Below are 14,542 nucleotides of genomic sequence, written 5' to 3' on the forward strand. Positions count from 1 at the left end.
GGAGGGAGGGTTGTGGGTAGGGAAATTTTCTGGGGCATTATATTTTTTTCCTCACCTATGGGTTGTAAATGATTTTTTTTCTGGTGGGCAATAGCTTATGCAAGATTGTTTTCCAAAAGTGAAGTCTATGACCTGGAGAGCAGAAAGTGCTTTTTTTTGTTTTGTTTTTTGTTTTGTTTTTTTTTTTCTCCATTGCTCCCCTGGCACGATTTGTTGTGGTTTTTTTTTGGAAATTTCCCAACCCTCCCCTTAGCAAAGAGACTGGTTATGAAAACCGGCGAACTTCAAAGGACTGTCTATCGTAATCGCGGCCCTGCATACTCAAAACAAGATGGTGACTTGTGAGTAGTCTTGATTTATATCTCAGGGTTTAAGTTTAAAATAATCGATATTTATCATCCGTGAGACACGAGAAAAGTCGCAAATTAAGTAAAGTCGCGCGAGTAGAAATGACGTAAAGTCACGCGAGTTGTAAACGAACTGAAAATCATTTTCACTAGGGAAACTGAAATCGTGTAAGTCGCGTGTGCCTGGCTTGTTTCTATTTGCCAGGAGTCTCCTGTTCTGTTATTTTCTTGTACTCCTTTTAAAAAATTCTTTCGAAGTTTTCTTGATTTTTAGTGTCCTTAAAATGTTAAAATTTTCATTAGGAGAATTAGATTACGAATCAATAAGTTCTTTGAAATTGATTTTGTGATAAAAAATTAACGCTATAAGCGAACGACGTTTATTCTACCGAACTTGAAAATGACCGTTGAACGGTCCAAACGTCGTTCGCTTATAGCGTCAATTTTTACCACAAAATTAGATTATCAATCAAAACAGTTTGTTTCTCATCAGTTGTTTATTCTCATTTCTAGCTCATACAAACGAGACACAGGGACTGTTTGACTCTACCCAATTTAAGTATCTATTACCTTAAAACCTTAAAAAAGAAGCCTTCCATGCAATTCTTTGCACCTGATTTTAATTTTCCTCAACGGTCTCTAACAGTGGCTCAACAGGAAAGCCATCCTCCTTGCGATGATAAATCTTGCCGAGATCACCATCCTTGTGGGACCATTTGTGCATCTCATCCAGTATGAGATCCTTTGCGTTGTTGCCGATTTGGAAAAGCGAATGCACCAGGGCCTGCTCATCCACAGCAGTCTCAATCAGCTCGCCGTCAGAGAGCGGCACGTAATAACAGCCAAGCTCGATGTCAAGAACACGTGTCACAACATCGCCATAGATTCTCAAACAACCGCCAAACTTCTCCTCCTCATAAGACATGTTGTATACCTGCACGCAGATATCAGCAACGTCCCTCAGTCCTTCACACAGGGCTGGGGGATTCCTGCCTGTGCAAGAAAACAAGCATTCTTTTGTATTTTCTCAGCTTGGTCAGCGGCTTGGTGAAACGTTCGGGCTTGGGTCGAGGGACGAGGAAGAACGGTGCGCATTGAACATTGGGACTTTGCGATATATATGGCGCTTACTATATTCGGATAATTCGGGGCTTTCGCTAATTCAGAAAACTCATAATCTCATAGTGATAGCAACAATAATCAAAACTCAATTTAAATATCAACATCACTCTCCCTTTTCCGGTCGGAGTCAAGTAGCGCAAGCCTTCTCGAATAACTTTTAGCTACTGATTTTAATCGTGTTTAAATAAAGGTTGTCTGTCTGTCTGTCTATTTATCTCAGTTTTCAAGTAAGCGATTCTTTGCTGGTCAAGAGTGCAGGCGTTAAATATTTCCGCTGCCACGTGTTCTTCGAGAGAGGCGCTCAATCGATGACAGCGCTTATTCGAGTAAATATGGTAATTGCTTCACTTGGAGAAAGAGAGGGGTCTAGGACGGATTAGTGCAAAGTTATGACTTACCAGAGATGGTCTCGTTCAAAAGAACTTCACCATTAATGGTCAAGGTAAACCGTACTCCCTGAAAATACAGAAACTCGATAAATAACCCATGGGCTACAGAGGTTTGCAAATAGTTTCTTCAAATTTTGTTATGCTTACGCCACAGCAAGTGATCATGAGTACACAATCCCTCTCCGCTGGCAAGGAAACATGCTGGCTCTGGCGGTTACTGGAGATTGGTGATAAAGGAGCCATGTATATGAAACATTTTTTTTTTGTATTCTGCATTTCGACTTACTTTTTTTAATTTGGGCTTAAAATAACTCCGAGAGGGTGGTTATAAGCTCTTCAGACAAATTTGGGTTTGTGACTTTCACATGTGGTCATTGATCGATTTTCCTTATCGCGGTAAATGTACACAACACACTGTATACTCACATATTCGGCCTCCACGTAAGTCAAGTTTGTGCACACTGCAAAAAAAGACAACACGCAATTTGTACGATTCGCATTGGCTCAAACCATGCGATTTTTATGATAATTAATTACACTTAGAAACGACTTAATGAAGTGAGCCAGGACAGAGGTGATAATGGTACGACCCATAACAAAGATAGGAAAAAATAATGGGCCTATTCTACGGTCGACAAATGTAAGTTCTCTAAAGATTCCACTTGGCTGCAAGTCAAAATGTAAATTCTCCTTAGTGAAGGTCAGTTCTATGCTGTTGTTCTAAGGATCCCAGTGTCGGGACATCGAGGTGACATCCCCTAGTTGATCATGTTCGTTGTTCTCATCACCTGTTTGCTTGTGTAAGGAGAAATAAGTTATGGGTCACCCTTACGAATTTATACCTGTATAATTCTCTTGGATGATTTCTTCAAGGTCCACACAGCAGCCGCATTGAGGCATGTCCACGGTGGAACAACCACAGTACTTGCTGGGGTCAATATCAACTATGGAAAGAAAACGACCAAACGTCATGTCATTCTTAGAACGATCAACCCACTACACGCCACGCGAGGTCACGCGGCTTCAAGAATCGCGCGTGGTTTCCCTCACGTCCTAGAATCTAGAGATCGTTTCTCCGCGAAGAAGATTTGTTCAGAATATATAGCTAATGCTTTGCATTCGCTATCACCGTCACTTTTTTCAGGAAACACTGCTTGTCGTCTCCGGACCAGTTTTTAGCGGTTAAATCGCATTCAGAGGAGAAAGAGAAATCATTTCTAGTTTTCACGCAGACCATATTAAAGATTGGAATATCGGATAGGTTATTGAGAAATATTTTGCTGATTTTTCTAGTCCTTACCTATGGCTTTATCGCTTGGTCGTGAATTTGCAAGGCCAACAAATAATGCGAGAGTTAAAACGAGCAACATCTTCATGCAAAAACTGCGTTGCACTAAATGGAACGTGATCGTAGAAATTGAAGAACCGGAGGGCCAAGATATCTGATATCTTTGTGTAACAAACTGATGGTCAAGGTCAACAACAACAGGAAACTCTTCAACGGAGATGGCCTGGGAGCCGGCTTAAAAATAACAACATTAAAACCAGGTACTGGCACTTTGACAAGTCTCAAACTGTTACCTACATTCTTCAGAGTCCCGGGGGGAGGGATGCTGCCAAATGAAAAGATCGTGGATGCTTGTCGTCTCGCTTAGGGTTATAAATCAAGGCTCCGGTCTCACTAAGAGCGTTGATGACGAAACGCTACCATTTTTAGCTGTCAAAGTATCTTTTAGGGTGCACTTGAAAAATTGATAATAAAAAACGCTTCTGTTTCCAGTTTTAGGCTCAATTTCTGCCGGTCTCTTGAGTCCTGTCTACTGGCGCGGGTTCCTGTCCTGAAAAGCGGCTGCATGGTAATCTAGCCTATTTCGTATTAGGTGGTGCCTTTTAGGGGTCAAAGAAAGCTCGAGCCACGCTAAAATCCCAGGTTGGTCTCCGTTAGGGGTTTAATCCAAATTTCCCGACTAGCGCCCCTGACTTTTTCGTATGGAAGTCCTCCCCCCTCCCTACCAAGGTACAGAATCTCGTTATTTTTAATGCAAAAGAAAAGCTCTGTGAGCCGAACAAGAAAGCGATACCTGGCATAACAGCTCAGGGATAAATAAGAGATAGAGAGAAATGTTCATATTACAATCGGACGGAATATCAGCAGAGCAAAATTCAGTTAAGACCAAAGCTATAACAATAACTTGAAGGTCAAATGGTCCTCCAGATGGCGCGTCATACTCCTTTCTTACCAATATGTCAGTGTTTCATGAAAAAGGAGATGCCATAATTGAATAAGTGAAATCCTATATTGACACTGGGATGGATGGGGGGGGGGATTGTATTGTAATTCTAATAAGGGGGTGGGAGTTCAGATGAAGAAAGGTAGGGTAGTAAGTCACAGGGTGTCACATGGGGTGCATTACAGGCTATGACAGGGTATAGGAAGGAGTTCGTATTGGAACCCGGTGCCACTAAAATTTTTACGTTATTGCATATATAGAATTCTCCTTGAACAAAACGAATCCACAAATATCTGGATCAAAATTACCGGCAGGAGAGGTACAAAAACACCAGCCTCGTTCCCAGGGCTTTCCCCAATCTCTAAGGGAAAGGTCCTGGGAACGAGGTTGCGAAGGCACCAAAGAGAGTGAGACCTTTTTAAAATTTCGCCGAAAGTTTTCAAGTTTGCGATTCTTAACCCATCTCCAGTCACCAAGTCTTGCCGACCTTGTACAATAAAAAAATTCTAAACTCGATTCAAGAGGGAAATTAAGAAAAAAGGTTTATGTTATGTATCTTCTAAGATATGATGCTTTTCTAGACAATTGTCATGGAGTGCTGTATTTATATACCTTCTTATGTTTGTCCTAATTAAAGTGTGACTTTAAAAATTACCAGAAGTCAAGTAATCTGATTTGTTTTGCCGTTTATGGAAAACTTAAAACCGTACTGTAGGCTTTCACAACACCTTTGCAGTCCTAAGCATCATCGTCTAAAAGATCAAGATGTATTAAAATTTCGCGAAAAGAAACCTTTCAGCATTCAACATTGCATTCAAGTCTGTATCTCACCAAGATCGCTTTAATGGTACCTAGGAATCCTGGGACCGCTCAAACTTCCGATTAACTGTTTTAACCCGTTTCCCAGAGATCTTTTTGCATTATCCTGAATTTCCAAGATGTAGATGGTGGTGTTTCATTTTAGAATCCATACAAACCTGACCCGCACAAAGTTTGGGTAAAGGTCTGCGTGATATTTGAGTAGACCAACTTCATCTCGAGAGAGATCCCTGCTTATAGTTTTTCAGTAAGAGATGGTGGTTTGGCCTTGACCAGTAATTCGGTCAGGTTTACGAAGTCAGAGGACTGGGGAGCTAACAACTTGGTACAGGCCTAATAAGTCGGGATATCAGCTTAAGGGACGGAACAAATCTAAACCGCGCCGCCATCTTGAAGTGGGCGTTAAGTGGAAAATTGCCACGAACATAAATAAAGCGCGCCATCACACGGCTCTCGCTGTTTTGTAGATGTAAATTCTCGCGAAAAACATTCCAGAAAATGTATGCTGATTGTAAAATATCACAGTCTAAGGGGAAAAAATTAGTACAGTCTCTTTGAAGATGACGAGCAACGAATTGATAATGTTGTTTAATATTCTCTAAAATTTGGCTTATTTCATATATTGTCTTGATCAACTTTCTTGTCAAACATCATTCCATTATTTCGGTTAGAGTCCATGAGATCATTTAAATTTATTAGCATTATAAACTGCTGTCATTTTCAACCCTTTCTTTCAAATTGAAAGTCAAGATTCGTAGAACTGACCGAGGGCATTGCCTCATTATTCCACTGACCTCAACTGCATCGGGTAACTTACGTAAGACTAAACTTATCTACTTGTCATGCCGTGCAATAACAGCTACGACAATTTAAAGAAACCGACAGAGAATAAACCGGCAGTGAACAAGAAATTAAAGTGTATTGATCAAAAGTGTTCGTCTTTGTTACAGAAACGGGTCTGCTCCCGGAATTCTGAACTCGCTCGGGTGCTGTTCAAACGCGTTTTAAAATAACTTGTTACACCGATTGTACATATACATTTCCCAGAATGAAAAAGAGCATATATTATTTGATTTTTGCAAAGTTTGAGCTTGCTAGATTGACTGATAACGAAGAAGTATAATAATTCTTACTCTAAATCGGTGAATTTTAAAGAAAGTTTATATTGCAAGTTTACATGGTTGAATAACGCTAGCTAGATAGGCCGCTTTCAGTGCAAAGCCGTTTTCGGTAAGATTCTACTTTCTGTCGAGCATTTTGTATTTTCACGTTCCTTCTGACTCCCAGAGTAATTTTGTCGTTGTTTTCCGTTTAAGGATAAACAATTTCACGAGGCCACAACTTGCAGTGGACGAAGACAAAAATAAAGCAATTGAATGATTTGCAGATAATTCATGAGTAAAAATGGCGCTTCTAACTTAACAGTGTTGCACAATGTATGAAAGTCATGTAAGACAGGCCAAAGTACGTATATACCCAAGGACATCGGCGCAGTTCCCAAATATTATAACAAAGTAAAAAAAACTGCAAAACCGTGAACGAAGATCGCTGCTTGATTGAACGTGGATCTCACAGGAGATCTAATCAGCCAAACTTGAAAAGTAAAACGATGAGAAGTCAAAGACTAGTGCAAGCCTGGCACAACGCCGTAGTGTTTAAAACAATATTTCGGCTGGCCAGACCAGTATGTTAGTTGATAACTGGTGATATACATATATAGAAACAATGATCGACATTTTGCGTCGTTAAAGGAATTAATCCAGGCAAAACGTTTGAGTTGTTCAAAGGAATTGGTTGCCAACGTTGTCAGGTTAGTTGTGGATGTATAGCGACACTGGAAATTGTGACCAGTTTAACTGACCACTTGTTGAAACAGTATATAAGTGATTTATTTTTTTTAAACTTTAATTCTCTTAGATTACGCGTACCAAAACGTACAGAACATAACGAAAGAGGAGCTCGAAAACAAGGTTGTTGTTCATTGATGCAGAACGAGCACAGGTGCAATATCACTTGACCGTGCAGTGGGCAGTCCATGTAACCTTCGTCATTTCTCGGGTGGGTAGTGCAACGACCTTTCAAAATGTGTGAGGTTTATGTTTTTTTGCTTGAATAGACAAGGTTGTTATCCGGAAAAAAGATCTAACAGGAAAAAATAATTCTTGTTGAGCAAAACAGAACAGTTTTCGACGTCGCTGCTCTTTGAGTCATTAAGCAATTATCATTAAAGCTTGCTGAAAGGAATTTTTTCCTGTTTCAACCAAGTTAATTCAACCACGCGTGATAGATATACGATTTTAAAAGATAATTGTAGTTTTTACACTTCACTGAACGATAAGTGAATCTTTTCATGTGCAAATAGCGAAAATAATGAGAGCTGCACTGTTTAAGCGAAAGAATAGTGAGTCAATTTGACTAACCTAAATATTTTAAACCTTTGAAGTTACTGGAAACGTTTTCACCAGATATTAATTTGCTGAGAGAATTTCACCGCGTTAAAATCAATGCAACTGGTTGTGTGTTTGTTTGGCGTGATAACACACGATAAAACCACGTATCAGCTCAGTCCACTCAGTGACAATACGTAACTTATATGACAATGCATCACATCACAATAGAATTTACTTAGTTCCTGTTTGGTGATATAAAAGATCGCTTTAACAACCGCTCGACATTTAGTAGACGAACGCTTGCGTGGAAGTAAGGGCCTTATCGAGCTCTCGTGTTTGTCTTGCAATTTCGACACGAAAATGTACAGTTTTCTTGTAACTCTTTCGTTCGCCTTTGTCTTTGCAAATGCTTTGAGCACTGAAGAACATGTAAGAAGCTTTTTCCGTCCCGAACATAGGGATCTTCTCCCCGAAGTTACCAGCTTACAGCTGCAAGACGAGCCAGCCTTGAAGGTGCCACAGAACGACGACTCCACCAAGTGCTTAGCGCACTGTGAGCCAGAGTGTAAAAACGTCGAGGTGCCACCGCATTTGACGGTAAATATCCACATTCGATATTGTTTTACTTCTGGTCTTAAATTCGTTATTGAGTTCCATACGATGTAATCGCGCGTCGCCACACCTTATGAACCATTACATGCAAATCCGCCAGGTTATTACCTCCTAAACTAATCTCTCTTTTTCCTTTCTTGCCAGGATCCTGCAAACTTCCAAAAATTTGAAGACAAACCAATCAACTGCGTGCTAGCTTCAACAGTCGTGTTCAAGAGGAAACCAAAATACCAGTGCCAGTACTTGGGCCTGTACCTGTTCGACTGCTGCCGCGCCTGCAACGCCAAACACGCTAAATGCCTGAACGAACTCGGAAGTTTCTACGGAGGCCCAGAATTCTGTTACAGGGACAACTACAAGTGCATGTGCAAGTGTCTCGATAAACACAACCCACCAGAGAATTATTATCAAATCGAGTAAAAAACAGTAAATGACTGCTCTAACACGCGGGTACAGCGAGCTCTGTAAGCGGACCAAAATACTAGTGTAGAGTGAAACGCTATATCATTTCTCTACCGAGACAGTTTTTTGATATTGTTGTAAGTTTAGTTTAGTTTTTGTATGCCTAGTTGAATCTCCAAAAGCTTTCCGAAGTTTGTATGAAAGTTTGTAACTAATGAACGAAATAAATGTATTAATTGAAAAAAAATATATTGTGATTAATTTTGGTGTCAACGAACAAAAAGGCGACCCACTTCTAAAAACTTTATGCACCTCCCACTTTATCTCCCCAGCGAGAGGAAAAAATACTCTTGATAAAATTTCAAAGTCTCAGGGAAAGAAGTTAGAAAACAGCATTAGTTTTTGTTCAGACTCTTCAATTTCTTCTTTCTTCTTATAACTGCTCAATCTCTTATTAGTTATGCTAACAAATTCATAGTCCTTGCGCACTTCACTCAGATCCTAAGTCTCCAGGCCAAAAAATTCACTGCAAAGCGTCTTTCACGCTTTGAAAATAAAGTAAACAGTGTCTAAGTGAAACTGGAAAAAGAAATGACTACAAAATAGAATAAGGAAGCCACCAAAACGAGTTAAAAGAGTTTTATTAAAGAGTAATTACTTTGTTTCCTTTATTCCTACTAAAACAATACAGCTTCCATGATTGAATTTTACTGAATAATAAAATACATCAGATCACATAGCGTATTGTTGTTAACAGCCGTGTTTTTGTTAATGGTGGATAATGGCTAAACAAACTTGTACTGGCGGCATTTTGGGCCAATACAGGACCTTACGAGGCAAAATTTAGCCTTATTAGTCCTTATCTGACCGTTAATTTTTCCGCTTTGGTATGAAGTGGATAGATTTCAATTACCTTGCCGAAGGTGCTTGCTAAACAATGGGATACTTTGCTATCGAAAGCCTGTTCTTGAATTCATTCAATGACTTTAATTATACCAGGAATAACTCCAACAAAACAACCAGTGAAGCAAAAGAATAAAAATAAAGTCATTAACTAGAATACTCAAGATCAGGCATGCAAGCAGCTCAAAGCCCAGATGATGCTAACAAAAAAATACTGATAATTTAATTAAGTAAAAAAGAAATTTGCTCAATATTGAATGTAGTGCGGTTTGTCAAGTGTACGCGCAAGGAGCGTGGTAGGTGAATAACATGTCAGGTATTAAGGGGGCTCATAACGACATAATAAAGGATTAAATGTTTTTTGTTAACTGGCCAACTGATTGCGGAAAAATTAACGGTTCTGCAACTTTAGTGAATGAAACCATTGAATATAACATCGTAAATACTGGCCTACACGTTCACGCAAAAAAGGGCACTCTTGCAAAAACAGGAAAAAATTTCGATGGACAATAAAATGTCTTATCTTCAAAACATTGAATTTTAGCTATCTTTCCTACAAATTTACTGCTAAAATCTTTCACGATCGCACCAACACGCCCTGTTCTTTTTGACTGTTACTATAAAAGAAAACGATTTGCCACCAGACAAATCCAACGTGCTTTAAATGAACCCGTGCGTGTACGTGCCAGACAAGACAAACTTGCCAACTGACGTTACACGTGCATGATTCAGCCAATTAGAATTCTCAAGGCAACGAATCAAAAACAAACTGCAAACAATCCAAGCGTTTGATTTTCCGCTTTCGTGGTATAAAAGGTTTTTACCCACCTATCTTCGTTCAGTGTACAAGTGCTGTTTCAAACAGAGTTCTCGCTCGACTCTTCCTTCAGTGCCAAAATGAAATCGTACTTGTTGGTCTGCTTAGTGGCTGCTGCCATCATGGCCACACAAGGATACAGGCACAGTCATATCCAGGAGTCGCATCAGTTCCAAGATGAAGCCCTTAGTGCGTTAGATAACATGGAAGATCCAGCGTCCGGTGCTCCACCACAACCACCACAGCCACCACAGCCACCACAGCCACCACAGCCACCACCAAACCCTCACGAGTGTAACTGTGATGGAGTTTGTCGTGACCTTCATGAAGATCGTCTCCCAAAGGAAATCCAGGTCAGTACAACACAAGCCGAAATAACCACATTGAAAACCAAACAGTTTGAAGTACGAGGATCCAAGCTTGAAAACGATATCAATTTATTAAGTGCATTTATTAAGTTTAGCATTCAGAAAGCGATTTTCGAGGACATAACGCTTAAATTGATATTCTTGTGTCTTTTTTTTTTAGGACAAGCACAATTATCTGAGCTACGAGAATTTCCCAGTATTGTGTCGTGATGCAGCCTCCATCTATCTGCCGCCAGAAGAACAGGACAAACCCCAGAAAAAATACGTCTGCAAGCAGACCTTCGACTGCTGCCGTTATTGTAATGCGCTGTTTTACAGATGCGTGGATAAGAAGTCCAACACCTATGGATTCTGCATGCGCGGAGCATACAAATGTATGTGTCAGTGCATTGATAAGAGATCATACCAGGAACTGCCTTACCCTACGCCCCCACCAACCCCCCCAGCCCCCCCAGCCATCCCCTAAAGTGACTAATGTCGCCATGAATATTGTTATACTAGCTTTGCAGAGCTGTTTGCAGACCTGAATTCTAAGCCTGTAGGAGATTGATTCATTTTGTTTTGCTGTAGTCGACAGCCATAGTGATGTAAACAGGTTCAAAGTCATGTAAACTACTAATAAACATCCTTAAAATGAAGTATTTGATGTTGTTCTTTGTTGATCTATAGATTCTCCCCAGCCTTCCATCATTTTTTTCTCTCCGCCTTTATTTTTTGCGATAATAACCCACACTTCTGTCATTTCCAATTCGAAATTTTCTTTTATGTTCTCAATGCGAAAATTAAGTTACACAGCGAAGAGTACTTTTGAAAGATTTTGATCTGTTCTGTGATAAAAGCTTAAACTTCCATCTTGACATTATCACAAAAAAGTAATAATACTCTTGGTTGCAGATTAAGGTTTGTTGTTTGTTATAGACACAGCTTAATGAACAAAATCAGAGGAAAATACTGCACAGTAGCTTTCATCTGATAGGTCTTGTCCTTGACTAGAAGTTCAAACCAAATTAATTGACCCGTATGCGGTTGAATGGAGTTAAACTCGACAACATTCTTCTGTCCTAAAGTTTTACCGATAACAAGTTGTTATGCACTAAATTCGCTGAACCGGAACAGCGCTTTACCAAATACAAAGTGCTTTAATTTGTACGCTGTCGTGCATAGTGATTAGAAACTGAGGCGAGGTCATTCCAATTCATTCTTAAGGGGATCAAGGGATATTTTCCTGGTTTACTAACAAATTGTCATTACACTAAATAAAAAAAAATGTGTGGCAAATCAAGAGGAGTGTGAGTTTTGAACTTAGGAATAGACTCCGCGTAACTACTTAAGCATGACCTGGTCATGGTTATTAAGCACCAATTCAACTCTCACGAATTAAGAACAGCGGGTCCATGTTGCTAGCTCAAGGCTTTGTTTCACAACCCAATATTAACCTAATATCTGCTACGAATTGAACTCCGTTTGCCTATTAGTTCCTTCAATAATAATATTCTTTTTCTGTTAGAAATAACTCTTCCGTATACCTGGTATACCATGTCCTTTCCCGGTGAATAGTTCTTGAAGTTTTTGATACAAACAGAATGCAATAGCTTGGTTGTCCTATTTCAGTTTTGCCGCGCCCAACAACCTTATTTACGTTCTTTCGATGGATTATAAAATGACCTTTGTACTGAGAGATACACTTGTTTTATACTCACATGATTGAACAGGCTTACCACGATTCATTAAGTTCAAAAGTCTCCCCACATGGAAGGAAACACAACAATCGGTAGTGTTTTGAATATCACAAGATCTCACATATGTCGAGAAATGACCACAATATTTGACAAATCGATTTTCCATGTTGATGTTATCAGAGGGACGATTTGCATTCGGATTTATACTAATGTTTAATACAGTGTACGCTTAAATTCAAGACGGTAGCAACAAAATTGAGATTTAATATTCACAATATCAGCTTTTATCTACGATGCATGTTTCTCTCTTGTTGGTGAAAATAATATAGCACGGTAATACACACGCTTATAATTTTACAAGGTGTTATTTATTTAATTTTTTTTTTCTGCTTACCTGTATCGCCTTGCAATACCGTACACGTGAAATTAAATAAATTTTAAAAGATCAAAGCTTTGCGGGATCAGTCAAGTTTCTTGATAATCATTAACACCGATTTCTACATTTCAAGGTCATGAATTATTTCTGAACTGACTTTCGCTCCATAAAGCGTTTATTACCGTTAGCTCACCATCCGTGAACCACTATTTGGGGTAAACTATCTTTAACGCAGTCGCCAGCACACCTGTAAGCTAAGTCCAAGCACTGCACTACGCTTCTACTAAGAACACAGCTGTAATATTCCACGTTACATCTTCGACAACAAAAGAAGAAACAGCCGGCTAAGTAAGGTTCATTCTCGATGTCGATTGTTCCACTTTCTTTGCAGAAAACTGGTTTGTTCTCAATCCACATTAGTTGCTGAAATAGAGTGTTAACAAAAGACCGTTAAATCAATTTGCTCAAAACTTCGCAAACATTCTAACAAACAAAAGTCTATCGGAAAGCGATATGAATTTGGTTTTATCGAATCGTGTGCTTTTGGAAATCTAACACAAAGCAGGTAACAGCAAAGATATTGTTACTATTTAAAATCGACTCCAGGATTTGCTGTTTTCTTGGTAGTAGAAATTCTACTGCAAGAAGGTCACCGTGAATCGAAATTTGCATCTCTACTCACCTCAAGTTCGGAGCTCTCAGGACCTAGACAAAAATTGCTACAGTCGCATGTTAAGTCTTCTTGCAAACGTTTTTTTGGTTTCACTGATTCAAGTGAAATCTCTCGACTCTCTTTGCGTTCTAGTTTCAAGTTTTCCACATTAATATTTTCATCGTCCCAGGCTTTTGTAATTTCTGGAAGGACCAGTTTGCGTGAACTTCTGCTCACAACTCGCTGTAGTTGAACGAGAAATACCAGAGATGAAAACACCCGAACAGCTAACAAATTCCTCATGGTCCATTTGCCGACTACATGACGAAAGTCCAGTCCAAAAATTCCAAAAAATATTGATACAATAGTCAAAAATACACTTACAACTCACGTGCTAGCGCGAACCACACGTCGAAGGCATAACATGTGCACAGTTGAACAGTTTTTCCGCCTTTAGAATTGATTTGTGCAAAACTCGATCAAGTGAAACCGACCACCGTAACCACCTTTAAACTGCTAATTTTTTTTTTTTTAATTTTAAAAAAAGACACACTCTAATTCTGTGCTAATGAGGTGTGACCTTCACCGGGCTGGTTTTGTAGATCACTGCTATGCACGCAATTGCATGCAGGTTTCTATCGCCAATAAAGTTGAAGAAATCCAACATCTCTATCAAAATAACACCTTGATTGTGATTTTTTTCTGCAGTGTGTCGTTGGATTGTCGCATAATTTTACAACCCTTATCTCGCTTCAACCAAAACAAACCCCTTGAGAATAAAGACTTTAGTCAACCGAGACAGAACTATTTGCACAATCAGTGATCCGTGCCTAGTAAATACTATAAACGTGTTCATTTAGTCGTAAAAAAGATAAATGTTGCCCAACATGCTGTTTTGACCTTAATGATACTCTTGTAAAAATTCTTCATTAACTCTTTGCAGTTCCGTCCAACTTTTCTCTTCCGCTTAACGGAAACTTACTCAAGCCAGGTTTTGTGGGGTGTAGGGGGTAGTTGCGTGGCTGTTGGGGTTGTTTGGACAGAATTGGGAGGCACTGATTTCAAATCGCAAATCAACAGTACACAGAAAAGCATAAGTAGATGATTGATTGATGTTCACTTTGTTAAATGACACGTGCCCACAATAGATGAAAAAAAAAACCTTTAGAAAAGGAGGTTTCGTAATCACAATTTGTAATCACAGTTGGATGTTAATTACGGGCGAAACCTACAAATGAACCTTGATCAATCATAGGCATTAGTGGACCATTTTACCACCGTTTTTGCACCAAAACTGATAACGTTGCTTTTCGATTTGCGACGTCGGAATGTCGTCGATATCTAAACCTGACCATTAGCCTAGTACTACTATCTGCTTATCAAGAATATCTGATGACATTTAAATTGATGACGTCGCAAGTGGTACAAAGGGTAC

The 14,542-nt window shown here is 39.4% G+C and overlaps 4 protein-coding genes across 4 annotated transcripts; 2 read left to right on the top strand and 2 right to left on the bottom strand.

Annotated features, from left to right (window-relative positions):
* Positions 1-825: 825 nt before the first annotated feature.
* Positions 826-3,315, bottom strand: LOC110060821 (uncharacterized). The gene is made up of 5 exons (XM_020767619.2): positions 3,159-3,315; positions 2,701-2,802; positions 2,285-2,319; positions 1,868-1,925; positions 826-1,340 (listed from the first exon to the last, which is right to left on the bottom strand). Exons 1-5 carry the CDS (start codon positions 3,232-3,234, stop codon positions 967-969), a joined length of 645 nt encoding a protein of 214 aa, XP_020623278.2. The 5' UTR covers positions 3,235-3,315; the 3' UTR covers positions 826-966.
* Positions 3,316-7,578: 4,263 nt separating this feature from the next.
* Positions 7,579-8,559, top strand: LOC110060857 (uncharacterized). The gene is made up of 2 exons (XM_020767664.2): positions 7,579-7,895; positions 8,055-8,559. The coding sequence occupies exons 1-2, from the start codon at positions 7,659-7,661 to the stop codon at positions 8,328-8,330; spliced, it is 513 nt and encodes a 170-aa protein (XP_020623323.2). The 5' UTR covers positions 7,579-7,658; the 3' UTR covers positions 8,331-8,559.
* A 1,466-nt stretch (positions 8,560-10,025) lies between these two features.
* Positions 10,026-11,041, top strand: LOC110060799 (uncharacterized). The gene is made up of 2 exons (XM_020767593.2): positions 10,026-10,385; positions 10,561-11,041. Exons 1-2 carry the CDS (start codon positions 10,113-10,115, stop codon positions 10,864-10,866), a joined length of 579 nt encoding a protein of 192 aa, XP_020623252.2. The 5' UTR covers positions 10,026-10,112; the 3' UTR covers positions 10,867-11,041.
* Positions 11,042-12,313: 1,272 nt separating this feature from the next.
* Positions 12,314-14,538, bottom strand: LOC149105924 (uncharacterized). Its single transcript, XM_089271719.1, has 2 exons — positions 13,138-14,538; positions 12,314-12,878 (listed from the first exon to the last, which is right to left on the bottom strand). The coding sequence occupies exons 1-2, from the start codon at positions 13,408-13,410 to the stop codon at positions 12,645-12,647; spliced, it is 507 nt and encodes a 168-aa protein (XP_089127845.1). The 5' UTR covers positions 13,411-14,538; the 3' UTR covers positions 12,314-12,644.
* Positions 14,539-14,542: the final 4 nt, after the last annotated feature.

Source organism: Orbicella faveolata, unplaced genomic scaffold (genome assembly GCF_042242905.1).
Source record: "Orbicella faveolata isolate gen_17 unplaced genomic scaffold, um_ofav_v1 contig_34, whole genome shotgun sequence".
NCBI classification, from domain to species: Eukaryota; Metazoa; Cnidaria; class Anthozoa; order Scleractinia; family Merulinidae; genus Orbicella; species Orbicella faveolata.

Excerpts from the sequence above, each read along its gene's own strand:
- LOC110060799 (XM_020767593.2), top strand. The coding sequence starts at position 10,113 with ATGAAATCGTACTTGTTGGTCTGCTTAGTGGCTGCTGCCATCATGGCC. Across the intron at positions 10,386-10,560 it reads GTCTCCCAAAGGAAATCCAG|GACAAGCACAATTATCTGAG; the intron begins GTCAGTACAACA and ends TTTTTTTTTTAG.
- LOC149105924 (XM_089271719.1), bottom strand. The coding sequence starts at position 13,410 with ATGAGGAATTTGTTAGCTGTTCGGGTGTTTTCATCTCTGGTATTTCTC. Across the intron at positions 12,879-13,137 it reads CTGAGAGCTCCGAACTTGAG|CAACTAATGTGGATTGAGAA; the intron begins GTGAGTAGAGAT and ends ACTCTATTTCAG.
- LOC110060821 (XM_020767619.2), bottom strand. The coding sequence starts at position 3,234 with ATGAAGATGTTGCTCGTTTTAACTCTCGCATTATTTGTTGGCCTTGCA. Across the intron at positions 2,320-2,700 it reads CATCCAAGAGAATTATACAG|TGTGCACAAACTTGACTTAC; the intron begins GTATAAATTCGT and ends CTTTTTTTGCAG. Across the intron at positions 1,341-1,867 it reads TTTGAACGAGACCATCTCTG|GCAGGAATCCCCCAGCCCTG; the intron begins GTAAGTCATAAC and ends TTTCTTGCACAG.
- LOC110060857 (XM_020767664.2), top strand. The coding sequence starts at position 7,659 with ATGTACAGTTTTCTTGTAACTCTTTCGTTCGCCTTTGTCTTTGCAAAT. Across the intron at positions 7,896-8,054 it reads AGGTGCCACCGCATTTGACG|GATCCTGCAAACTTCCAAAA; the intron begins GTAAATATCCAC and ends CTTTCTTGCCAG.